The following is a 27,014-nucleotide window of genomic DNA, read 5'->3' as shown; positions in this document are numbered from 1 at the left end:
ATTTCTAATAACAACTTATTTAAAAGCCCAACCATATGCCAATAAGCAATCCATAGAAACTTTTTCATGACACTTGGGAGAATAAAGTCCCTGAATCTTCACTACTTCAAGAACATATCAGAGATGAACTTACCATCATCTAAAGTGATGTCCTGCAGACCAATGGTTGCAAAGTTAGGCTCTCGATCTTCTGGTTCAGGTTTAATGCTCACAGTTGCCCCATCAGGTGGAAATGAAGCTGGATCACACAAACTGTGACATATTAAGGATGAAGGTGCAGAAAGACCCCCCTGGCCCGTACTTTGTGCTTGAGTTGAGTGCTGTCCAGAATGCATTCTGGTGGCTGGAGACGGTGATGAGGCAGTTCCTGAGCTAGGAGATTGGTAAGGCATAGGCTGAAGCTGAGGAGATGGTGGCCCAGAAAGCGGTGAACTAGCCAAGGGATGAGAAGCTGCTGGGGAAGCTGTTGTAGCAGACCCTGAATGTGAAGGACCATATGTAATAGGTTGTAACTGAGACGAAGGCTGACCTGTAATCTGGTCAGCCACTGGAGAAGAAAGAGATCTTTGTCCTGTATTTGAACAATGATATCCCATTGATTGCAGATGAGGCAGGGTATGCACAGAATGAGGTGTATGGGCTAAGAGATGTCCTGTTGAGCCTGAATTTGAAGAATGAAATGGTATGGATGACAGTGGTTGACAGCCAAGATTCACTAAACCAGAAAGAGTTGCATCCTGCTGAAACAAAACTGAATCAAATTCTTGACTAGAGGCAGCATTAATAGGAAGACAAGTTGGTCCATTGTACACAACATTACTTTGCATAGGCTGATAGGAAGACCCCACAGGAGGTGTTGGTGTGACTTGAAAAGGCTGGTGTACAATTGGAGAAGGAATCATATGCTGTTCTTTACTAACACTCTCATCTCTACACTGCAACTGTGGCAGATGGGATGAGGTCACCATGGATGCATATGTTTGTGGGATGGAACAAATCAAACTTCTCTGTCCTGACAGTACACTGTCATGTGAACACCCTGAATCAGAGGAAGGCCTCTGGGTCTGAGCAGGATGAGGCACAGGCAAAGATGGAACTGAAGACAAATCAGTCTCTTCTCTGTGTTCATGCTTCATCAAAACTGAAAAGAAAATGATTAAAGCAAATATTATTATACAATACATAAAATTATCATGACAGGCCTTCATGCTAGGTTACACAACTACAGCATAAGCTGAGGGGCAAACTCAAATGCCAAGGAAGGCAGTTCATATAAAATATCGTGTATGTCTGTGTGTATGTGTAGACGTATATATATGTATACACATACACGTTTTGCTTCTGTATAATATGAATATCTTTGGGAAGAGGCACAAGAAACTATGTTAGAGTCACTGCTGGGAAGGAAAATTAGGTGACTAAGCGACAGAATTAGGAAGTTTACTTTTTACTATATACTTTTTTATGTCTTTTGAATGTTTTTCACTGTGTATTTATTACCTATTCAAAATTAAGTAACTAAAACAAAAAACAAAGCCCTAGGGCCTAATTAAGTATTGACTTGGGGATCCCTGATCCGAAGCCTACCAGTCATCTGGTTTTACATGTTGCATCATATACCAGAAATCATGACTCTGACATTCATAGAACTTCTGCTTTACAATGGTTCTCACATGCATCTCACTTGATCCTCTGCCATCATGTGGGGATCAAAACAAGTACTAAAATCCACAAAAAAACTAACAAATACATTCTGCAAAGTTGCAGGATACAAAATCAACATACAAAAATAATAAGTTATATTTCTATAAACTAGCAATAAACATCTGAATAAAAATTCAGAAAACAATTTCTTTTTTTTGTTTTTGGGAAACAAGGTCTCACTCTGTCGGCCAGGCTGGAGTGCCATCGTGCAATCTCGGCGTACTGCAACAAGGGATCCTCCCACCTCAGCCTCCTGAGTAGCTGGAATACAGGCGTGCGCCACCATGCTCATGTTTATTTTTTGTAGAGACAAAGTCTTACTGTGTTGCCCAGGCTGGTCTCAGACTTCCACACTCAAGCAATCCTCCCACCTCAACCTCCCAAAGTGCTGGGATTATAGGCATAAGCCACTGTGCATAGCCAACAATTTCATTTATAATAACATCAAAAAATAATAAAATACTCAGAAATGATTTAACCATGGAAGGCAGGACTTATAACTGAAAACTACAAAACACTGCTGAAAGAAATTAAAGAAGCTCTAAATAAATGGAAAGACTTTCTAGGTTCATGGATTGAAGACTTAATATTGCTAAGACGACAACACTCTCCAAAGTGATCTTTTTTTAAAAAAAAAATGTCCTTGAGTCATATAAAGTGATCTTCAGATTCAATGTAATCCCTATCAAAGTCTCAGTGACAGTTTTTGCAGAAATAGAAAAACTCATTCTAAAATACGCATGGAATCTCAAGAGATCCCAAATAGCCAACACAATCTTTTTTCCCATGTGTCCAAGGCATAAACCAGGTATGGGCACAGACCAAAAGCCAAGCTGGAATAAATAAGGCATTGATTTGTCCCTGGCTTATATGAGATAGGCAGCACCAACCAGACATCACTCTACCCAAGTCAAGGACAACCAACATCATCTTGAAAAAGAACAGAGTTGGAGGAAATCAGGACTTCCTGATTTAAAAACTTACTACACAAAGCTACAAAAATTAAAACAGTGTGATATTAACATAAGGATAGACATAATCAATGTGATGGAATAGAGTCCAGAAATAAAATCTCACACATTTGTCAACTAATTTTCAAAAACAAGGGTGCCAAAACCATTCAATGGGGGAAAGAACAGTCTTTTCAACAAATGGTGCTGAGAAAACTAGATATCAACATGTAAAAGAATGAAGTTGGGGCTGGGCGCAGTGGCTCACACCTGTAATCCCAGCACTTTGGGAGGCTGAGGTGGGAGGATCACTTGAGGTCAGGAATTCGAGACCAGCCTGGCCAACATGATGAAACCCCGTCTCTACTAAAAACACAAAATTAGCTAGGCGTGGTGGTGCACACCTGTAATCCCAGCTACTTGGGAGGCTGAGGCAGGAGAATCACTTGAACCCGGGAGGCAGAGGTTGCAGTGAAACGAGATAGCACCATTGCATTCCAGCCTGGGCAACAAGAGTGAAATTCTGTCTCAAACAAAAATAAAATTTAAAAACCCTAAAAGAACCAGCCATTTGCAATTAATGATCATCCCTTCACTGGATATTGATATTGGTTGGATCCCTATTGCAAGGGGATTGCCAAAAAGGTAATAAATTCAGAAATACCTTAATAAAAAACAAGCAACTATTGATGGCAGTGGTTGCCCATCTAGAGTGGCCACTGCCATGACACTGGCTGCAGTGGGCGAGGTGCAGCCAAGACTGCGTGCTCCACAGAGCTGGTGGGAGCTGGGAACAGGTGGAAGCCCCGCCACCTTCTGAATTGGCAGGGCGGGAGCCTTGCACTTCCTGGGTGCAGTTGTGGCCACCCAGCTGCAGCTGCTGACCCGGGCATCCCTGCGCTCTTGGCGGGGGGAGAGGGGCGGTAGTAGGAAGAAGCCCCACCATCCTGGGTGCAGCTACAGCCACTCAAACGATGGCTGCTGACCTAGGCATCTCTGCCTAGGAAGAGAGACCCAGGAAGCCCCCCTCCCGCAACAGCTCAGAGATGCTTGCTCCCAGTGTCTGGCCCCTCCCTGCTCCTGGTGCCCATTTCAATCTTGGAGCGAGGTTGAGGCCGAGTCTGGGTGATGTTGCAACCCAGCCAGGTGTGTGTATGCTTGGGGCAGTGCTGACACACCAGACCCCTGCCGCCTCAGCCCCCTCCAGACTTTGGGCACTGATGAGCATGGGAGGGAGGTCGAAGTAGGGCTGAGGGCAGCTCAGCCCTGGTTTGCAGGCGCCCCTTGACAGAAACAACCTGGGCACCATGAACAGCAACAGGAGGCAGACAGGTTCCTGGGTGGAAAGAGGTGGGTTGCCAGTGAAGCCCCACCTTCAGGGTGGAGAAGGCCTGAAGTCTGGGGGCTGGGCTGCCAGTCCCACAGACCAGAGTGCGAACTTATGGTGCTTTTTCCGGGCCCACCCATGGCCACCCCATGGACCAGTCAGCATGCACTTTCTCTCCTCTGAAGCCCATATAAAACCTGGACTCATCCATACTCAAAAAGAGAAAACAGGATGACCAGCTGTGGAGAGGAGCTACCCACCCCAGGGTCTCCTCTCTGCTGAGGGCTGAGAAGACAACAGGACAACCTGCCTGTGGAGAGGAGCTACCCATTCTAGAGTTTCCTCTCTGCTGAGGGCTGAACACTTGGGACACCCTGGCTGCAGAGAGGAGCTACCCTCTGTGGGTCTTCTCTGAGCTCTTCTGTTGCTCAAAAAAGCTCCTCTTCATCCCGCTCACCCTCCATTTGTCCGTGTACCTCATTCTTCCTGGGCACAGGACAAGAACTCAGTGGGGCTGAAAGAGTTGTAATACAAACAGGGTTGAAACAGGCCCCCTGCTCGCTATGTTGGCAGCAACAAGGAGAGAAGAGCTGCGGCCTTCAGGAAGCCCAGACCTAGGAGCTCTCTGAGCCAGGGCTGTGACACCCTCTTTGAGGCTCTGAGGTTCCTGGCATCTCAAGTTTCTAGGAGCCACCATGTTCCCCAGTGCCAGCCATGGAAGCTGCCTGTGGTATCCCTGGTCCAGCTGCAGCCTCACAGGGCGCCACCACCCATGCTGGCGCCTAGAGCTGCCAGACCCTCCATAGCCAGCGTGCCTGGCTGTGAGCAGTGGCTGGACCCCACGCTCACTCACTCACACACCCCTTCCCACTCTGCTCACCCTTTGCAGGCATGGGATCCAGGCCAGTTGCACGAGCCGAATGCAGCTTGCCAGGCCAAGTGGCCCCAGAGGGCTGTGGGCAAAGGTGCCACTAGCCACAAGGGTTTTCGGCTGGCAAAGTGACACCTCAAGGATCCCATAACAATATGACTATCTAAAAATTGTATAAGTAAAATTTTAAAAGGAGTTATTTGCCATAAACAAAATCTCTAAATAAAGTATTCATACAAATTAATGACACAAACAAAATAACACTAACATAACAGAGATCAGGTCATACAAAATACTAAGAAGTTATTACAATTCTGTAAAATTCTCTGTTGATGATGAAAAATTAAAGTGTTCAGTTACAAAACTATATATGGGCTAGTCCCATTTCCATTTTTTAAAAATTTTGTTTATATGTGGATCAAAGGAATCTGGAAGAACAGAATGATAGTCTCAGAATAGAAGAGAATTTAAATGTTTTTTTTTGTTGTTGTTTTGTTTTTGTTTTTGTTTTGAGATGGAGTCTTGTTCTGTCACCCAGGCTGGAGTGCAGTGGTGTGATCTCAGCTCACTGCAAGCTCCGCCTCCTGGGTTCACGCCATTCTCCTGCCTCAGCCTCCCCAGCAGCTGGGACTACAGGCTCACGACGCCACGCCCGGCTCATTTTTTTGTATTTTTAGTAGAGACAGGGTTTCACCCCATGTTAGCCAGGATGGTCTTGATCTCCTGACCTCGTGATCCACCCAAAGTGCTGGGATTACAGGCGTGAGCTACAGCGCCTGGCCAAGAATTTGAATGTTTTAATATAGTCTTTCCACCTGTCTTTTTTTTTTTTTAATTACAGTAATGTACTGACTTTTGTAAAAATTTTATTCAAAATGTCATTTTAGAAAAAAATGAAAAAAGCTAAATGCTACAGAGATAGTAACCAACCAGAACAAGTACTACACAAGCATTCCTGTGTGTCTATTCTTCTGTTAGTGTATGCCACCTGATTTGTCATCTATCAACCATAAGGCCAGTGATGAGTTACAGTGCAACCCAATGTTTTCTTTCCATTCCAGAGCTCTACTGATTTCCATTCCCAAATGTAATATCCTCTAGGATTCTGCCTTTTTATTGTCCTCCCAATACATGGGCTGAAAGGCGGCAAATTCTCCTGGATTGCCTTTTTTTTTTTTTTTTTTTGAGACGGAGTCTCGCTCTGTCGCCCAGGCTGGAGCGCAGTGGCGCGATCTCGGCTCACTGAAAGCTCTGCCTCCCGGGTTCATGCCATTCTCCTGCCTCAGCCTCCCGAGTAGCTGGGACTACAGGCGCCTGCCACAATGCCCGGCTGATTTTTTGTATTTTTAGTAGAGACGGGGTTTCACTGTGGTCTCAATCTCCTGACCTCATGATCCGCCCACCTCAGCCTCCCAAAGTAGCGGGGCCACAGGTGTGAGCCACCGCGCCCGGCCCCTGGTTTGCCTTTCAATTACTACCATTATAAGGTAGTAAGTAATCAAACCCCCTAATCTGCTTGACTGATTTTGCTTTTCCTTATTGCAATCTGGAAAGCCCTCTTCTTTCTCATTCAGGTTAGAGTCTACAATCCCTCATCTCAACAGTATTTGATAACCTTTTTGGACAGGACGTACCCCATTCTGGAGGAGATGCATACCTTACCACCCGCCTTGAAGAATTTGAGTGCTACTTAAGAAAGTTTAACAGCAGGTCAACTTGTTACCAAGGGGTATGAAAAACAAAAAGGGAGGAAAAAGAAAATTAAACCTCTGGGCCAGGCGCGGTGGCTCACACCTGCAATCCCAGCGCTTTGGAAGGCCAAGGCAAGCGGATTGCCTGAGGTCAGGAGTTCGAGACCAGCCTGGCCAACGTGGTGAAACCCCGTCTCTACTAAAAATACAAAAATTAGCCAGGGTACCTGTAATCCCAGCTACTTGGGAGGCTGAGGCAGGAAAATCATATGAACTTGAACCCTGGAGGCGGAGGTTGCAGTGAGCCAAGATCACACCACTGTACTCAAGCCTGCGCAACAGGGTAAGACTCTCTCTCAAAATAAATAAATAAATAAATAAACCCCTAATTACAGAATTAATTATAATAGTATCTGTAAATTGATGATCAACATCAATGGTGCCCTTCAATCAAGTCTAGAATGCTACTAGGTTTCTGTAGAGAACTTTCTCTCTCTTTACAAAAACTATTTCTGTGTGTTTTTTTGTTTGTTTGTTTGTTTGTTTTTTGAGACAGAGTCTCGCTCTGTCGCCCAGGCTGGAGTGCAGTGGCGCGATCTTGGCTCACTGCAAGCTCCGCCTCCTGGGTTCACGCCATTCTCCTGCCTCAGCCTCCTGAGTAGCTGGGACTACAGGCGCCCGCCACCACGCTCGGCTAATTTTTTTATTTTTTAGTAGAGACGGGGTTTCACCATGTTAGCCAGGATGGTCTCGATCTCCTGACCTCGTGATCCACCCACCTCAACCTCCCAAAGTGCTGGGATTACAAAGTGTGAGCCACAGCGCCCGGCCTACAAAAACTATTTCAAACATTCTCCATGATTGTCCAACTGTGAAATCACCCAAACTTCCCTCTGCTCACAACAGGACACTTCATGTCATTTTTTGCAGAAAAAACCTAAAGCTATCATATGGAAGCTCCTTAAACTCTCCATTACTAAATCTACAAACTTTTTTCATCTACATCCATCTTAATCCATCTTCTTTATCTTCTTTCCCTTCTGTTCCTTCTCCCCTCTAAGGCCCATTTTAAATCCTATCCCCTCTCATCTGTCCCCAAAACCTGATATTCTTTATCATCACTGATGTTCTGTCTGTATATTCAAAACACTCTTGGTGTTTGAATCACCTTCTTGGACTTATCTCATGTAAATCTCACTCCTCAGAGTCACTAATTTCAGAAAAGATTAAACTGGTTCTTGACACTTTATAAAGAAAAGAAATATGAGGAAAATGATTTTGAAACACAAGTCTGATCATGTTACCTTTCTGTTAAAGCTCATTTCTTTTTTTTCTTTTTTTTTTGTGACGGAGTTTCGCTCTTGTTTCCCAGGCTGGAGTGCAATGGTGCGATCTCGGCTCACCGCAACCTCCACTCCTGGGTTCAAGCAATTCTCCTGCCTCAGCCTCCTGAGTAGCTGGGATGACAGGCATGCACCACCACACCCGGCTAATTCTGTATTTTTAGTAAAGATGAAGTTTTTCCATCCATGTTGGTCAGGCTGGTCTCAAACTCCCAACCTCAGGTGATCCTCCCACCTCGGCCTCCCAAAGTGCTGGGATTACAGGCATGAGCCACTGCGCCTGGCCACACTGCCTTTTTATGGTGGTAAGGGTACAAGGAGAGTTCATGACCCAGAACCACACACATACTCACAAACACCTGCCCCTCTGTAATGCTGGGAATTTTTGATAAAAACCCTTCTGAAAAAAGACCTTAAACCTACCGTCCATCTTCTAATTTCCTTATAATAAATCATTACAAAATAACAACTGAGACCACATCTAATATTTAAAGTCAACAAAAACTTTAGAGTGGGCATCTGTTGGTGTTTTCATTGTTTATAAGCACTCTACCTTAAACACTGTAATATAGGATTCGTTAAATAACTTTTTATTCATTAGGAAAGAAAGCTCTATAGTAAACCATCATGACTCCTCGTACCTGGTGTATAAGTAAAACGTTGAGACTGGCTTTTTTTCCTCTTGCCATTGCAAAGATAAAAGTGCACCTGCACTGCAGCTGTAACTGCTGGGTTATGATATGGAGGAACTTCAAGGACAATGTGAGCCTAAGGATGGAAAGCAAGATTGTGTTACACTCAGAACTAAAAATGAAATGCACCTGTTAAACACATCACAACTCATGAGTCTTAACTACAAGGCTCCAGCATAGATAATTATGCACATTAGCTAGTCATATACATCATCTGGAGATTTACTAAAGGGATACTTCAGTCTTGAAAGAGATAAGTCCTTTAATCAATAAAAGAGAAATTGCTTTTTACTCACCCAATTGGGTTTCTGGTTGTAGCAGAAGTAAAAAGTCTTACATACTATGTAGTGAGATGTTTTACTCTACTGAATATTACATGTTACTATGTATCTTAACAGTAAATTCATTCTGATTTTTAATTAGGTTTAATGGTTCCCAAGTGGCATTATAGTTTAGATTTCTTATTTTAAATTTTATATTCAAAATGTTCTAAACTGGAGCCAGGTGCGATAGCTCACACCTGTAATCCCAGCACTTTGGGAGGCTGAGGTGGGCGGATCACTTGAGGTCAGGAGTTTGAGATCAGCCTGGCCAACATGTTAAAACCCTATCTCTACTAAAAATACAAATTAGCCAGGCATGATATTGCACGCCTGTAGTCCCAGCTACTCAGGAGTCTGAGGCAGGAGAATTGCTTGAACCTGGGAGGCAGAGGCTGCAGTGAGCCGAGACTACACCACTGCACTCCAGCCTGCACGACAGAGCTAGACTCCATCTAAAAATAAATAAATAAAAATTAAAAAAATAAAATAATCCAAATGTTCTAAACCGGCATTAAACAAAATATGTATCTATATCAAAAATAATTTTACAAAACCAAGGTGAAAATCTTTAGCCCCAAACCAAATACAATCCTCAACCTAACTGCTCCAGATCTTTGGAAAGCACTGTGGGAAGTGGTATTCCCTAGCCCAGAAAATGCTCTGTCTCCATTCCAACCACCATAACAAGACCAAAACTTTCAATGTAGAATCCTAGAAAGCTTAACTAAATAGCTGAAGAGTTAGAAATATGTGTTAAGTACACAATTCCCTAAGGACTTGTCTTGCTCCTATCTTTTACCCACTACATATGTTCTTTCTCTTTTTTATTTCTCCATGAAGGCCTATACATATGTTCTTTATTGAATTTGTTTTTATTCCTAAATGAGTTGAGAAATTAATGATAATTTCAATAAGAACCTTCTGATGATCTTTCATTTCTAGTTTCTCCTTCCCTATATACAATAAGGAGAAAAGAAGACACTAACTGGTTATCTTTTCTAAACTTCAATTTAATTTACTTTAATACTAGGTAAATATTTTACTTCCAAACCGCTAGAAATTTTACTTTTTTAGACAGGGTCTCACTCTGTCACTCAGGCTGTAGTGCAGTGGCATGATCATGGCTCACTGCAGCCTTGGACCTCCCAGGCTCAGGTGATCCTCCCACCTCAGCCTCCCAAGTGGCTGGTACTACAGGCGCACCTCACCACGCATGGCTAATTTTTTGTATTTTAGAGACAGGGTTTTACCATGTTGCTCGGGCTTGTCTCAACTCCTGGGCTCAAACAATCCTCCTGCTTCAGACTCCCAAAGTGCTGGGATTATAGGCATGAGCCACCATGCCCAGCCTAATTTTACTTTTTTATTAATCAATATACAAAAGAGTCATCCATACCATAAAGCAGCACTATTCAATTTTCTATTCAGTGTCTTAAATATTTCTTAAGAATTAAGGTAAATTTCTTACCCCTTGACATTTTTCCCTGATTATCTTCCCTTCTACTTCCCACTGAGGTCGTCCATCTATTGAAAGAAAGAGTTTATAGTTAAAAGCAATTCATATCAGAAAGCATACAGACAAAATCTAATGCATGGATAGTATCACAAATTTATTAACAAAGGGGATCTTTTTTCCACTGACTTCCATTATGAAAATAAAATATAAATATGTACAAATGGGGAAAATACAAGGAGAAAGATCTTGGGCTGCCCGGGTTAGCAGATCCCACTGAGTTCATTCTAACCATCTACCCAAGTGATGTTTAAAAGCCCTCTGAGAGATACCATCTCACACCGGTTAGAATGGCGATCATTAAAAAGTCAGGAAACAACAGGTGCTGGAGAGGATGTGGAGAAATAGGAACACTTTTACACTGTTGGTGGGACTGTAAACTACTTCAACCATTGTGGAAGACAGTGTGGCGATTCCTCAAAGATCTAGAACTAGAAATACCATTTGACCCAGCCATCCCATTGCTGGGTATATACCCAAAGGATTATAAATCATGCTGCTATAAAGACACATGCACACATATGTTTATTGTGGCACTATTTACAACAGCAAAGACTTGGAACCAACCCAAATGTCCATGAATGATAGACTGGATTAAGAAAATGTGGCACATATACCCCATGGAATACTATGCAGCCATAAAAAATGATGAGTTAATGTCCTTTGTAGGGACATGGATGAAGCTGGAAACCATCATTCTCAGCAAACTATCGCAAGGACAAAAAACCAAACACTGCATGTTCTCACTCATAGGTGGGAATTGAACAATGAGAACACATGGACACAGGAAGGGGAACATCACACACTGGGGCCTGTCGTGGGGTGGGGGAAAGTGGAAGGGATAGCATTAGGAGATATATCTAATGTAAACGACAAGTTAATGGGTGCAGCACACCAACATGGCACATCTACACCTATGTAACAAACCTGCAAGTTGTGCATATGTACCCTAGAACTTAAAGTATAATTAAAAAAAAATAAAATTAAAAAATAAATAAAAGCCCTCTGAGAACACCGCCATCAAGTGGTGGCCACCTTTTGCTTGTACAACTAAAATGACAGGAAACTCACTTCCTCACCAGGTAACTCATTCCATCTTGGATAATAAATGCTGCTAGAAGGCTCCTCGTGATAAATGAAATGTCTCTTTATGGTATCCAACAACTAGGCTAAACATTATTCCTTGCCGTCACAAAATAAAATCTTGATTGCTTCTCTGTGAGATTATATTTCAGATGTTGAAAAGTTGTTATATCTGCTTTTGTCTCCTCTCCTACTGGCTAGCATCCCCAGTTCTGTGCCTATTCCTTACATAATATTTTAGACTTCATGGTCTCTGCTTAAACATGCTCCTCCAAATTCACAAGGCCCAGGACTGAATAACCTAGGTGAGAAATGACCAAGCATGGTACAGAATGACTGAGGCTCTAACCACCGTACATGGAAATGCTGTGTCTTTGTTAATGAAAGCTTTCTTGGGGTGCAGGCGGGGAAGCTTTCTTGGGAGCACCATATGCTGACTCTCACAATAAGTATGTGACCAAGGGTCTATACATTTCCTACTGCCATGTTCCCATACTGTGCACTTAATGCAGCTGAGTTGGTATTTTTCTCCCAGCCCTTTGGAACATTACTTACTCCCAGCAGGGAGACTTCATTTTGTTGGATCCCTAGACTTGTCAAAATATTTTTTAGATACTGATGGTCCTAAAAAATGTTTCCTAGGCTTTCCAGATTTCTGTCACCTGAAGATTTGGCCAACACATTTTCTGTCTCTTCATCCTAAGTGAACTACTCATTTGGAGACAGCCTTATCTGCTACTAAAGCTCTCCAACTGATGTACAATTATTCCAAAGCATTCTTTTTGTGTCATGGGCATTCACCCAGTGACTAAGCCACACACAGCTTGCATCACTTCTTCATCTGGTCTGTGAAGTTATCATGAAATATTTCATCAAATGCTTTCCAGGTTGTAACTATCATTTTCCAGTCCAGTAACTAGACAATGGTTACTTCTGCTGCACAAGAGATACTACAGGCAAGTGCTACACCTACTTAAAATTACAGCTCAGTTCAGCAATCATTTGCTGGATCCTTATGTGCCAGACACTTCATGTTACTGAGATAACTGAGACAGGATGCCCTGCCTTCAGCCTGTGGATGAAAGGCAAACGCAAACAGTTGATTATAATAAAATGTGTTGGGTACAATAATTAATAAAGGTACACTCTGAATAAACCAAGAACACAGGGATCAGGGTCTTCAACCTAATCTTGGGGAGGGGTAGTGAGAGAAGGAAGGCTTCCTGGAAGAGCTCTTGAACTGAGACTTAACATGAGACAGAACTCATAATATGAGGAAAGGGTAATTATAGACAGAAGAGACAGCATGAGCACAGGCAAGATGACAAGAACCCCTAAGATATAGAGACTTAACAAGCAGCTGTGATGCTGTATAAAGTATGAGGCAAGGAGCAGTAAGAAAGAGGGTTGGAAAGACTGGCAGCAGATTATGGCCTGAATGCCATAATAAGGAGCCTAGAAAATGAAGGGGATCACTGAAGGTGCTTTTAAAATGGGAGTTACATGTTTACAACTGCAATCTCCTCTAAAACCAGTAACTGCCACCATTTAACATGATTCAACTTCAGTCAAAAGCTCTTAAATGTGAAGCTCTGGGCCAAATAAATGAATTCAATAATACCTATTAATTGTATTCATGCACAGATGAATTTTTACAGTGGAAAGGAAGGGACAGCTCTGAGACACCGTCTCTTCCTCCTGCTCCTTATTCACCTAAAATGTGACACCTACAGAAAGACCTTCCTTGATGACTTGATACAAACAGTTCACAATTCAGTCTCTATCACTATACCCTCTTCATACAATTTTATCTGGAATAATCTTGTTCATTTATTTGTTTATAGGTGCTTCCCCCACTACAATGTAAGCTCTATCAGAGCACGCAACCTGAAGGTTGTATTCAACATTATATCCCCAATGCCTAGACTAGTGTCTATATCACATAGCACTGCTACATAAATAATTGATGAATTAATAAATTATGAAACAGAACTGATGTTTTTTGAAGACAGGCAGGGTATGGGTCAGGGTTGAAGGGAAGTTAATTTTAAAGGAGAATAAGACAGCCACATACTTCCAGCTCAAAGAGAAGATGCTGATATTATCAATCAAGTTAAGAAACCCAGAGAGAAAAACTAGTTTGTAAAGTCAGATATGTTTTCATATTTTAAGTATCAGTGAGACATTTATGAAGCAATATCCAGTGGGTATTTTAAATTTCAGGTTAAAGTTTAAGAGAAACATGTTGCTACAGAGAGAGATTTGGGAGCTAATAAAATTTCTCAAAAAGAAGGAAAACAATGAGAAGAAAAATGAGTAGAAAACCTTAGAAAACATCTATATTTAAGAGCCAGAAAAATTCGTATAAAAAAAAAACAAGAATAAAGATGTGTGAGAACCAGATAACAACAAAGCCAAGGGGGAAAAGTGTTAAGAAGGAGAGTAAGTAGCTGGCTGTTAAATTTTTAGGTGATTATGATTTCAATGAAGTGAAAGACAAAAGATTAAAGAGTAGCAGGTAAGGAAATGAAAGCATATGATACTACTTTTTTGAGAGGGTGGATGCTAAGCGATAGAGAAATGAAACAAAAGCTTAAGAGGATGACAGATTTAAGAGAAAGGGAATATTTAGGATGAGAAGACATAAACATAATTAAACTCCAAGAAGAAGGATCCAGTAGAAAAAGATAGAGAAATTATAAAAGAGAGGTGATGGGGGCACCGTATAGCCTTTAATACTTAAGTTTTAAAAAGATAAAAGAATGAAAACATTAAAATTTTAATTAAGAAAAAACATAATAAAAAAAGTAAAAAGAAGTTAAATATAGAAATCAGTGAAACAGAAAGGCACACTGAAAGGTTTGATAAAGCCAAGAACTATGGAAAGACTGGTAAAAAATCCAGAAATGGCATAAATAAATAACAGGAATAAAAGAGTGGGGGGATATAACTCCAGATGCAAAAAGAGAATACTGTGAGCTAATTAATGTCAATAGATTTGAAAATGTAGGGGAAAGGAATAAAGTCCTAGAAAAATATATATGACCAGGTGGGCACATAGGCTCACGCCTGTAATCCAAGCACTTTGGGAGGCCAAGACGGGCGGATCACCTGAGATCAGGAGTTCAAGACCAGCCTGGCCAACATGGTGAAACCCCATCTCTATTTTAAAAAATACAAAAATTAGCCAGGTGTGGAGGCAGGTGCCTGTAATCCCAGCTATTTGGGAGACTGAGGCAGGAGAATCCCTTGAACCCGGGAGGCAGAGGCTGCAGTGAGCCAAGACCACACCACGGCATTGCAGCCTGGGAAACAAGAGCGAAACTCCATCCCAAAATTAAAACAACAAAAAAAAAAGAAAAGAAAAGAAAGAAAGAAAAATATATATGACCAGAACAAACTCAAGAAGAAACAAATCTGACTAGTCCTACAACCACAAATAGAAATATATCACAAGTTAATGGCTCCTCACAAAGACAGTCCCCTGTCCAGAAGGTTTTGGAGGTGAGCTCTGTCACATATGCAAGGAAACATGAGAGTACTCAACAGATACTGTTAATGAATGGAAAAAGAAGAGGCACTTCCCCCAAATCACTCTGATATCCGGAATATATAAAGAATTCCTTAAGTCACTAAGAAAATGAAAAATGATCCAATGGAGAAAACAGGCAAAGACACAGTTATTGCACAGTAAATGAAATATTAATGGTCCGTAACAACCTCAACAGCTATCAGGGAAATTCAAACCCAAATTTCAAAATACCATTTCACCCCTAGTGGATTAAAAAAATTTAAGAATTTTAATATTCTTGCCTATGCCTACCAGGTACAGCAGTGCCAAAAACTGGACAATATCGAAATATCCAGTAAGAGAAAGGATAATAAATTGTGGTACATTCATACAACGAAAAACTTTATAGTAGTGAAAGGTCTTCAGTTACATGGATCAGTCTTAAAACATTAAGACCTCTGAAAATACAATTTTTCAAAGAATACAGGCAATATCGTACAAAGTCCAAAAACAGAAAAAAAAAAAAAAAAAAAGATGTTGAGCATTTAGGTTGTTTCCATTTTTTGGCAATTATAAATAGTTTTATATGGTTGAAAAGCAAGGGTTACAGCCAGGTGCGGTGGCTCACGCCTCTAATTCCAGCACTTTGGGAGGCCGAGACGGGTGGATCATGAGGTCAGGAGTTAGAGACCAGCCTGGCCAATATGGTGAAACCCCATTTCTACTAAAAATCCAAAACTTAGCTGGGCATGGTGGTGGGCGCCTGTAATCCCAGCTACTCGGGAGGCTGAGGCAGGAGAATTGCTTGAACACGGAGGTGGAGGTTGCAGTGAGCTGAGATAGTGCCACTGCACTCCAGCCTGGGTAACAGAGCTAGGCTCCGTCTCAAAAAAAAGAAAAGCAAGGGTCAATTCGGATGATGGTTCCATTTGAGAAGGGGGACCCAGGGGCTTTCAAAGGTAAATGTATTTCTTAAACTTGGTAGTAGGTTTAAGTATTTGTTATATTATATTATTCTTATAAAAATAGTCTTTCATGACTGGCGCATAGATCCTAGCACTTTGGGAGGCTGAGGTGGGCAGATCACTTGAGGTCAAGAGTTTAAGAACCAGCCTAGCCAAGGTGGCAAAATCCCGTGTCTACCAAAAATACAAAAATTAGCCAGGTGTGGTGGCGTGTGCCTGTAATCCCAGCTACTCGGGAGGCTGAGGCAGGAGAATCGCTTTAACCTAGGAGGCGGAGGTTGCAGTGAGCCAAGATTGTGCCATTGCACTCCAGCCTAGCCAACAGAACAAGTCACTGTCTCAAAAAAAAAAAGTCTTTCATAAGTTTTAAACGTTTTTAAAACTGAGAGGAAACAACTGATGTAAAAGTGTTTTAAATATGCACAAGAAGGAATAAAATCAAACACCCTGATAAACATTGAATTCTTCTACTTTAAAAATAATTGAGGTATAATTCACATACTATAAAATCCATCCTTTTAAAGTATACTACTCAGAGGGTTGGGGGATATTCACAGAGCAGTACAACCATCACCACTATCTAATTCCAGAAGATTTCCATCACTCCAAAAGGAAACCCAGTTCCCATCAGCAGTCACTCACTACTGACAACTTCCTCCAACCACTGGTAAGCACTAATCTACTTTTGGTTTCTGGATTGCCTATACTGGACATTTTATACAAATGGAGTCATATACTATGTGTCCTTTTATGCTGGCTTCCTTCACTTAGCCTATTTTCAGGGTTTATCCATGCTGTAGCATGTATGAGTACTTCATTAATTTTTATAACCAAGTAATATTCCATTGTATGGATATATCACATTTTGTTTATCCATTCATCAGTTGGTGAGCATTTAGGTTGTTTCCATTTTTTCGCAATTATAAATAAAGTTGCTATAAATATTTGTCTCTAAGTTCATGTACGGACATGTATTTCTAACCCTTTCAAGTATACACTTAGGAGTAGAGTTGCTGGGGGAATTCTACTTTTCAGACATCTTAAATTATTATTATTATATTATTATTTAGAAACAAGGTTTCACTCTGTTGCCCAGGCTGAGGAGTGAAGTGCCACAATCAGAGCTCACTGTAACCTAGAACTTCTGGGCCTAAGTGATCCTCCTGCCTCAGCCTTCTGAGTAGCTGGAACTACAGGCACATGCCACCATGCCCAGCTCCTTAAAGATAATTTAACATTTATATGAAAATTTAATAAATGTTTGGTTTAAAATAAAATCGAGTGCAAAATGACACCCATAGCTTTATGAAAACTACTTTGTAATTTTTGTTACAGAAACATCTAAATAATTTATTTTACCCTTTGCCCCTTAGTTTGAAGTCAATCAACTCATATATTACTTACCTTGTCCTTTTTCAAGAAAAATGATTTTGGATTCTGGAAGAAAATTAGATCCAGTCACAATCATTTCATGACCTCCATTTACAGAACAACTGTTGATACTGTACTTCTCAATATGAGGAAGTTCTTGAGCAGACCGCTGGGCTGTTTTTAATTTTTTTAAAGAGTTGAGAAAAAACAAAATATTAGTTAAAAATCTTTGATACATAAATGACAAACTCAAGCTACAAAAAGAAAATAAAGAGAAGCAAATTTTGGGATTCATTTAGGCTTTTAAAATTCAAGACAATGGCAACAAAACACACTAAAAGAACTAAGCTGTTTATAAAACAAAATAGATATATTAATGTGATTTCTAAGTATATTTATTTAAGAAAGGGTCTCACTCTGTTGCCCAAATTGGAGCACAGTGATGTGATCCTAGCTCCCTGCAGCCTCCAGTTCCTGGGCTCAAGTGATGCTCCCATCTCAGTCTCCCAAGTAGCTGGGGCTACAGATGCATGCCACCATGCTCAGCTAATTTTTTTTTTTTAATAGCAACATGGTCTCACTTTGTTGTCCAGCCTGGTCTCAAACTCCTGGCTTCAAACAATCCTCCTGCCTTGGCCTCCCAAAGTGCTGGCATTATAGGCTTGAGCCAGCACACCCAGCCAATTATTTTCTTAGACTACAACTATAAAGAAACTAATAAAACTTCATTAATATCTTCAACTTCATACTGACTCCAACACATTTACCTCATCTGCTTTTCTTTTTGCTTAAATGTTTAATATGTTTCTTCTATGCAACTATCCGTTAAAATCTATAAATCTAATTACAAAAAGCATGTAAGTCCAAAGATGTATAATTATATTGCGTGCAATGAAGAGAAGACAAGTTCTAGGAAACTACTACTAGACAAACACCAAGTAAGCCTTTCTTTTTAAATTCATTTTATTTATTTATTTATTTTGAGACAGAGTCTTGCTGTGTTGCCCAGGCTGGAGTGCAGTGGTGTGATCTCGGCTCACCGCAACCTCTGCCTCCCAGGTTCAAGTGATTCTCCTGCCTCAGTCTCCTGAGTAGCTGGGATTACAGGCATGTGCCACCATACCCGGCTAATTTTTTTATTTCTGGTAGAGACGGGGTTTCACCATGTTGGTCAGGCTGTTCTCAAACTCCAGACTTCAGGTGATCTGCCCGCCTCAGCCTCCCAAAGTGCTGGGATTACAGGTGTGAGCCACCGCGCCCGGCCTATATTTTTATTTTTTTTAAAGACAGAGACTTGCTCTGTTGCCCAGGTTATTTATTGCCCAGTGTGGCATGATCAGCTCACTGCAGCATCAAACTCCTGGGCTCAAGCAATACTCCCACCTCAGCCTCCCAAGTAGCTGGGACTACAAGCATGTGCCACTGTGCCTGGCCAATTTTTAATATTTTATTTTTGTAGAGATAGGGTCTCACTTTGTTGCCCAGGCTGTTCTCGAACTCCTGGGCTCAAGTGATCCTCCCACATTGGCCTCCCAAAGTGCTGGGATTACAGGTGTGAGCCACTGGGCCCAGATATTTACATTATCAACTTCTAGAAACAGTGCTTATGGTGCCACCTTTCTCTGATAATGACTGGTTCCAAGTTGCTACATTTTCTGGAGATTCTATTTCTGGCATTTCTTTCTTTTAATTGCTTGAGTTTCAAACTGTAGATTATACTTCTTTTCATTGTGTAGGTTCTCTAACGGTTGTTTTTGTTTGTTGGATTTCAGAAACGGTCATGCACTGTCACCAAGGATGAAGTGCAATGGCGTGATCACAGCTCTGCAGCCTCAACCTTCTGTGCTCAAGTGATCTTCAGATCTCACCCTCCCTAGGAGCTGGGACTATAGGAATGCATTACCATACACAACTAAAAAAAATTTTTTTTGTAGAGACAGGGTCTTATTATGTTACCCACGCTGGTCTCCAACTCCTGGGCTCAAGCAGTCCTTCTGGACATAAGCAGTACTCCTGCCTAGGCCTCCCGAAGAGTTGGGATTACAGGTGTGAGTCGGCACACCTGACTTCTAATGGTTTTTTCTTGCCAAATACCTAGATACCTAGGTTTCTCTCTGAATTAAAACAAATTTTAAAAGTGTTGATTATATCTCTTCACATTTGGAAAACAGGTCCACTTTTACTCCTAGTATGTGGGTGGGAAAACTGGTGGGTTTGAAGATCAGCTGTGTTTTCTTTGGCTAGCACAGTATTTTAAGGAAATTTAAAATGCAATGCCATTAGGAAAGCATCCATTCCCAGCTCACAACAGCTCTCAAGTACTTAATACCTAGCCACAAAAGTACATAAATTGGGACGCCAGCCCGATTCAAAGAGAGTATTATAATCAATTCTTTCATAGAAGATGCCTATGTGGGCCAGGCACGGTGGCTCACGCCTGTAATCCCAGCACTTTGGGAGGCTGAGGTGGGCGGATAACGAGGTCAGGAGTTCGAGCCAATGAGCCCAACCTGAACACACTTTTGCTGTTACTTAGAACGTACCTGTAATCACCAACATGGTGAAAACCCGTCTCTACTAAAAATACAAAAATTAGCCAGGTATGGTGGTGCACGCCCGTAATCCTGGCTACTCTGGAGGCTGAGGTAGAAGAATCACTCGAACCCGGGAGGCGGAGGTTGCAGTAAGCCGAGATCGCGCCACTGCACTCCACCCCTGGGCAAAACAGCGAGACTCCATCTTAAAAAAAAGAAAAGAAAAGAAAAGAAAAAAGATGTGTATGCAGCCAGGCGTAGTGGCTCACGCCTGTAATCCCAGCACTTTGGAAGGCAGAGGCAGGTGGATCACCTGAGGTCAGGAATTTGAGACTAGCCTGGCCAACATGGTGAAACCCCATCTTTATTTAAAAATAAAAAAATTAGTCGGGCACAGTGGTGCATGCCTGTAATCTCAGCTATTTGGGAGGCTGAGGCAGGAGAATCTCTTGAACCTGGGAGGCGAAGATTGCAGCTAGCCAAGATCATGCCATTGCACTCCAGCCTGGGCAACAGAGTGAGACTCTGTCTCAAGAAAAAAAAAAAAAAAAAGATAGGTATGGGATTTAGGATCAGTTATTACTTGGGATGTACCAAGCACCAATCTAGATCTCAGAAAATACTCATGTCTCTACTGTTCTAAATAGGACATGGAGAAGGGTCCGGAAAACAAACACTGATTACAGGTACATTCTAAGTAACAGCAAAGTGTGCTCAGGCTGGGTGCATTGGCTCACACCTATAATCCCAGCACTTTAGGAGACCAAGGCCGGCAGATCATCTGAGGTCAGGAGTTCAAGATCAACCTGGCCAACATGGTGAAACCCCATCTCTATTGAAAAATACAAAAATTAGCCAGGCGTGGTGGTAGGCACCTGTAATCACAGCTATTCGGGAAGCTGAGCCGGGGGAATTGTTTGAACCCAGGAGGCAGAGGTTGCAGTGAGCTGAGATCGTGCCACTGTACTCCAGCCTGGGCGACAGAGCAAGACTCCATCTCAAAAAAAAAAAAAAAAAAAGTGTTCAACAGATGGCATAAACATGCCAAAAAACTACTTGCGTGATGAAAATAATATTTTTGAAGAATATTTAATAACAGAAGAAAACATCTATGATAGTATAAGTGAAAACTGCAAAACAAGATATAAAACTGTATCAGATAAGCCCAATTAAAAAACATTGTGTGTTTATGTGTGTTTACAAAAAGACATACAAATATAATAAAAGAAAATCGAGGCCGGGCGCAGTGGCTTACGCCTGTAATCCCAGCACTTTGGGAGGCTGAGGTGGGCAGATTACTTGAAGTCAGGAGTTCAAGACCACTGTGACCAACATGGTAAAACCCCATCTCTACTAAAAATACAAAAATCAGCTGTGTGTGGTGATGGGCACCTGTAATCCCAGCTACTTGGGAGGCTGAGGCACAAGAATTACTTGAACCTGGGAGGCAGAGATTGCAGTCAGCCAAGATTGCGCCACTGCACTCCAGCCTGGACCACACAGGGAGACTCTGTCTCAAAAAAAAAAAAAAAAAAAAAAAAAAGAACAGCCAGAAAAGGTTAATACTGACTATATATAAATAGTAATATTACAAAATAATTTAATATTATACTATTCTTTGTACCATTTTGTGCTTTTTTTTTTTTTTTTTGAGACAGAATCTCGTTGTTGCCAGGATGAAGTACAACGGCATGACCTCGGCTCACTGCAACCCAGCCTCCCAGGTTCAAGTGATTCCTTTGCCTCAACCTCCCAAGTAGCTGGGACTACAGGCACACGCCACCACGCCCATCTAATTTTTGTATTTTTAGTAGAGATGGGGTTTCATCGTGTTGGCCAGGATGGTGTCGATCTCTTGACGTCGTGATCTGCCCACCTCGGCCTCTCAAAGTGCTGGGATTACAGGCGTGAGCCACCATGCCCAGCCCCATTTTGCATTTTCTATATTCTCAATAATCACGTTAATTTTATTTTTATTTTTTATTTATTTTTGAGATGGAGTCTCACTCTGTCGCCCAGGCTGGAGTGCAGTGGTGCTCCTAGAATTTCTCTACATCCCACCTTTCTCCCCACTCCATCCATTTCCTTTCTTTCTTTTGAGATGGAGTTTCGTTCGTTGCCCAGTCTGGAGTGCAATGGCGTGATCTCGGCTCACTGCAACCTCCGCCTCCTGGGTTCAAGCGGTTCTCCTGCCTCAGCCTCTGGAGTAGCTGGGATTACAGGCACGTGCCACCATGCCCAGCTAATTTTTGTATTTTTCGCAGAGACAGGGTTTCACCATGTTGGCCAGGCTGGTCTCAAACTCCTGACCTCAGGTGATCCACCTGCCTTGGCCTCCCAAAGTGCTGGGATTACAGTCATGAGCCACAGCGCCTGGCCAATTTTATTTTTAAAAAAAGAAAAAAAATTAAGAATCATTTTAGCGTAACTTCATCTCAAACACTCAAACTACTCTATGAACTTAAATTATTTAAATTACTTTGCCAGCCGAGCATGGTGGCTCAAGCCTGTAATCCCAGCACTTTGAGAGGCCAAGGTGGGCAGATCACTTAAGTCCAGGAGTTCAAGATCAACCTGGGCAACATGGGGAAAAATGCAAAAATCAGTCAGTTGTGGTGGCTTGTGCCTGTAGTCCCAGCTACTTGGGAGGCTGAGGTGGGAGGATTGCTTAAGCCTGGGAGGCGGAGGCTGCAGTGAACCAAGATCATGCCATTGCACTCCAGCCTGGGCAAAAGAGTGAGACCCTGCTCAAATAAATGAATTAATAACTTTACTTTAAAATAGAGTGATCTATGCTTACATGGGCATAGAACCCTCTGGCAGGATAATTAAGAAGCTGGCAATGGTAGCTGTTTCTAAGCAAGAGAACTGGTTGACTTGGAAATTTATCTTGTACTCTATATTTCTGAATTTTGTAGCATATACCTATATTACCCATTAAAAAGTTAATATAGGCTGAATGTGGTAGCTCATGCCTATAATCCCAGAACTTTGGGAGGCTGAGATGGGAGGATCACTTGTGCCCAGGAGTTCGAGACCAGCTTGAGAAACACAGTGAGACCCTATCTATACAAAGAATATATTTTTTTAATTTTAAAAATACAAAAATTAGTTCTACAGCTAATTCACCACAGATTTACTCAGTGATTCCCAGAGTCAACTGGCAAATGATAAAGTATCACTCCAATTCAGCAAACAGCAAAAGAAGGCATGAAAGATTTTATAGCAGATGTGGCCCCAAATTAAGAATACAGGGCTGGGTGCGGTGGCTCACGCCTGTAATCTCAGCACTTTGGGAGGGCAAGGTGGGCAGATCACGAGGTCAGGAGTTCGAGTCTAGCCTGGTGAATATGGTGAAACCCCGTCTCTACTAAAAATACAAAAATTAGCTGGGTGTGGTGGCACACGCCTATAATCTCAGCTACTCAGGAGGCTGAGGCAGGAGAATCACTTGAACATGGGAGGTGGAGGTTGCAGTGAGCCGAGATCGTGCCATTGCACTCGAGCCTGGATGAAAGAGGGAGGCTCCGTCTAAAAAATAATAATAAAAGAATACAAGCTGGGTGCAGTGGCTCACACCTGTAATCCCAGCACTTTGGGAGGCTGAGGTGGGCAGATCACTTCAAGTCAGAATTTCGAGACCAGCATGGCCAACATGGTGAAACCTCGTCTCTACTAAAAATACAAAAATTAGCCAGGTATGGTGGCATGCCCCTGTAGCCCCAGCTACTCAGGAGGCTGAGGCAGGAGAAAATCGCTTAAACCCTGGAGGTGGAGGATGCAGTGAGTTGAGATTGCGCCACCACATTCCAGCCTGGGCAAGAGAGTGAGACTCCGTCTCAAAAAACACCCAACCCCCTCACCCGAAAAAAAGAATACATGTGTTTGGCTGGGCGCAGTGGCTCACGCCTGTAATCCCTGCACTTGGGAGGCCAACGCGGGTGGATCACCTGAGGTCAGGATTTCGAGGCCAGCCTGGCCAACATGATGAAACCCTGTCTCTACTAAAAATACAAAAACAGCCAGATATGGTGGCGGGTGCCTGTAATCCCAGCTACTTGGGAGGCTGAGGCAGGAGAATCGTTTGAACCTAGGAGGTGGAGGTTGCAGTGAGCCAAGATCACACCACTGCACTCCAACCTGGGCGAGAAGAGTAAATCTCCGTCTCAAAAAAAAAAAAAAAAAAAAGAACACATATGGTTAACAGATATAAAACATTATATAATCAACAGAGTATAAGAAAACCTGTTTTCTAGGCAGCACAGCTCTATCACTAAAAAGCAAATAACCTTGAATGAGTACTAGAGATACTTGTGCCTCTGTTTTCTCCTATGCAAATAAAACATGGAATCAGAATATTCTAAATTATGTCCTAAAGATCAAGTATTAGTCTCAATATTTCAAGTCATACCAGCTAACCTGCCCAAGATCCACAGTTCCCCAGGATTGAGTACATGCCAGGCTGCAGGGTCTTTTCTTGTATCTTGGTTTTGTATGTTAGGAAAAAACATTCACTATCTCAATCAGATGTTGTAAATAATTTGAACAAAAGCTCTGTTAAGTCTTATTTAGCTAAAGTATCAGCTTACAGAAGTAAGTACCTCCTAGCATGAAGGCTGACATTTTAATGAAATAAAGACCAAGTGATACTTAAAAGCATCTGAATCATAGCTTCATGATTTGGTCCTCAGATGGCATCAGGCCCCCCATTCTCATTTACAGACAAGAAAACTGTGGTCAAGAGAGGTTGTCTGTAGTTCACAGAGCTACCTAGTCAAACTATCATGAGAAACCATTTTCTAATTCCAAGATCAGTACTCTTCCACCCAAACATGTTAGCTCATTTCCACATGAGAAAATCAAACCAGCAACCCAGATTGTATGCCTCAGTTTGCACTTCAGACGCATACATTACAAGTAAAACAGAAAATAAGCTATTATACACAAGATCTTAAAACATCATCACAAGCTCACTTACAGCACTCAACGGGTATAGAGGCTATCTGCAGAGAAAGGACTTTTCCACTGGGCTGTGGGATGTGTACACGAAACACAAGTCGTACTCTAGTATTCTTTCTGCCAATATCAGTTTCTCCTTTTCGAAGTTCTATATCTGAATTGCGGAGTTTCAAAATACCTGCACAATCAATACTAAAGAGAAAAATACAAAAATTTAATTTGTTTATTGATAATCATGGTTATAAACAACTCAACTACACAGAAATTGTTAATTTGTCAGAAAAAAACTACCCAAAATTAGGTCAAAAAAGAAAGATATGTATGATTGCTATTCTCTGCTAAACTGAAGTTTAGGCATTAAAAATATTTTTGTACGATAAAAGTGCAAAACTTAGTAGATTGTCTGCAAAGTTAATAATTCCTCTTCATTCCAGTACTTGCATGCCTTTCCTCGTGCCATTAAGACGTAGAGTATCTATGCCTGCTCTCCTTGAGAACTGGCCTATGACTTGCTTTGACAAATGGAGTGTGGCCAAGTGACAATATGCAAGTTATGAGCCTAGCACTGAAGAAGGCTGGTAACTTCCACTTTTGCTATTTTGGAGTCCTGAGTAAGAAGTCCAACTAGCATGGTGCAGAGAAAGGCCCAGACAATCCCTAACCACTCCAGCCACCCAGCCACCCTAGCCGTTTTGGATGTTCAACCCTAGCTGAGCTCCCACTTAATCCAGGTACTTAAGTGACCCCAGCTGACACCATGTGAATGGACCAGTTGAGCTCAGTCAACCCAAAGAATCATGCAAAATAATAGAGTGATAACTATAAGCCATTAAATTTTTGGAGTGTTAGAACCAGACAGCTGAAATAAAGTAAAGACTCTTTAATTCTACACATGTAACTACGTCAGAACAACAAATAATTTATCAACAGCATATTTAGACTTTTATAGTGATGTATTTATTAATAAAAACAATCTATCAGGCTAAAATTCTTGAATTTCTAAGGAATGCACACGTAAGATGAAGGTTCTGCATTTAAGGTATAACGTTTCATCATCTGCTAACTTTATTATTAAGTATGACTGTTTAACACACTATTGTGGCAGGAAACAACAGAAGCTACAAAATACCTTTGTTATTCACATATTGGAAGAATAAAGCAAATGGATAACTAATTATGATCAAATATACTAGTTAACCTTGCTAACAAGGCATTCGTTGTTATCTGTCCTCTTACTGGATCTATCAACAGTTGCAACCCTAATGCTTATTGCACAGAGGCTGCAGAAGTCACTTTGAAGGACAATATATTACAGAACTAGGATAGCAAGACAAGAACCGGCCGGGTGCAGTAGCTCATGCCTGTAATCCCAGCACTTTGGGAGGCCAAGGTGAGTGGATCACCTGAGGTCAGTATTTCGAGACCAGCCTAGCCAATACAGTGAAACCCTGTCTCTGCTAAAATACAAAAATTAGCCAGGCATGGTGGCGTGTGCCTGTAGTCTCAGCTACTTGGGAGGCTGAGGCAGGAAAACTGCTTGAGCCCAGGAGACAGAGGTAGCAATGAGCTGAGATTACGCCACTGCACTCCAGCCTGGGCAACAGAGCAAGACTCCATCTCCACCAAAAAAAAAAAAAAAAGAAAAAGAAAAAAAAAAAAAGACAACCAATAAAACAGAAAGCAGAATCCCAAAAGGAATTAAGCCACTCAAAATTTTTCATCTTCAGAAAGACACAGGAGAAGAATTTTTTTAAATGCAACAATTTTGAAAACTAAAAAAGCATTTGCCATTTATAGATAACAAATTATATAACTGATACTGAACAACTGCACTTTAGCTCAAAGCAATATTATCAAGTTATATCAAATTAGTGATTATTCATGTTAACATGCCAACATGGGTCTTCAGGGGAAATAGCAGAGATCATCTGTGTTATTAAGTACTGAGCAAAGGCATACTAGCAGCAAACTAAGTTCCTAATAGATGTGAAATAACAGTACCAGAAAGTACATCTGAAAACTCTTAAATGCAAAAAACAAAAAAGCAAGCAAAATAAAACAAGAAAAAAACTCTTATGTAGTGGTGAAAATAAGTATTAAATTATCTTTAAAACTACATTTATTTATTTTTTTAAATGTTTTTTAAATTTTTTTGAGACTGAGTCTTGCTCTGTCGC

At 41.5% G+C, this 27,014-nt stretch overlaps 1 protein-coding gene and 1 non-coding gene across 19 annotated transcripts in view; both read right to left on the bottom strand.

Annotated features, from left to right (window-relative positions):
• NFATC3 (nuclear factor of activated T cells 3) overlaps positions 1-27,014 on the bottom strand; it is a 147,555-nt gene that overhangs the window by 37,335 nt on the left and 83,206 nt on the right. For 16 of the 18 annotated variants that reach the window (XR_010152371.1, XR_010152373.1, XR_010152369.1 and 13 more), the window contains exons 5-9: positions 24,857-25,029; positions 17,378-17,518; positions 10,370-10,425; positions 8,528-8,654; positions 134-1,141 (exon numbers count right to left, since the gene is read on the bottom strand). Coding sequence is in view for 13 of the 18 variants with exons in the window: in XM_001167633.8 (XP_001167633.1) it covers positions 134-1,141; positions 8,528-8,654; positions 10,370-10,425; positions 17,378-17,518; positions 24,857-25,029 (1,505 nt within the window). In the remaining 5 variants the exon portion in view is untranslated. The remainder of the gene's footprint in view (positions 1-133; positions 1,142-8,527; positions 8,655-10,369; positions 10,426-17,377; positions 17,519-24,856; positions 25,030-27,014) is intronic. The other 2 variants (XM_063797283.1, XM_016928901.4) reach the window with 1 other exon arrangement.
• LOC112205947 (small nucleolar RNA SNORA48) lies at positions 2,489-2,623 on the bottom strand. Its single transcript, XR_002940083.1, has one exon. It is a non-coding gene; the product is annotated as a small nucleolar RNA SNORA48 (small nucleolar RNA).

Source organism: Pan troglodytes, chromosome 18, assembly GCF_028858775.2.
Source record: "Pan troglodytes isolate AG18354 chromosome 18, NHGRI_mPanTro3-v2.0_pri, whole genome shotgun sequence".
Lineage (NCBI taxonomy): Eukaryota > Metazoa > Chordata > Mammalia > Primates > Hominidae > Pan > Pan troglodytes.
The sequence above is the reverse complement of the archived record's forward strand: the minus strand, read 5'-3'. Positions and strand labels throughout refer to the sequence as shown.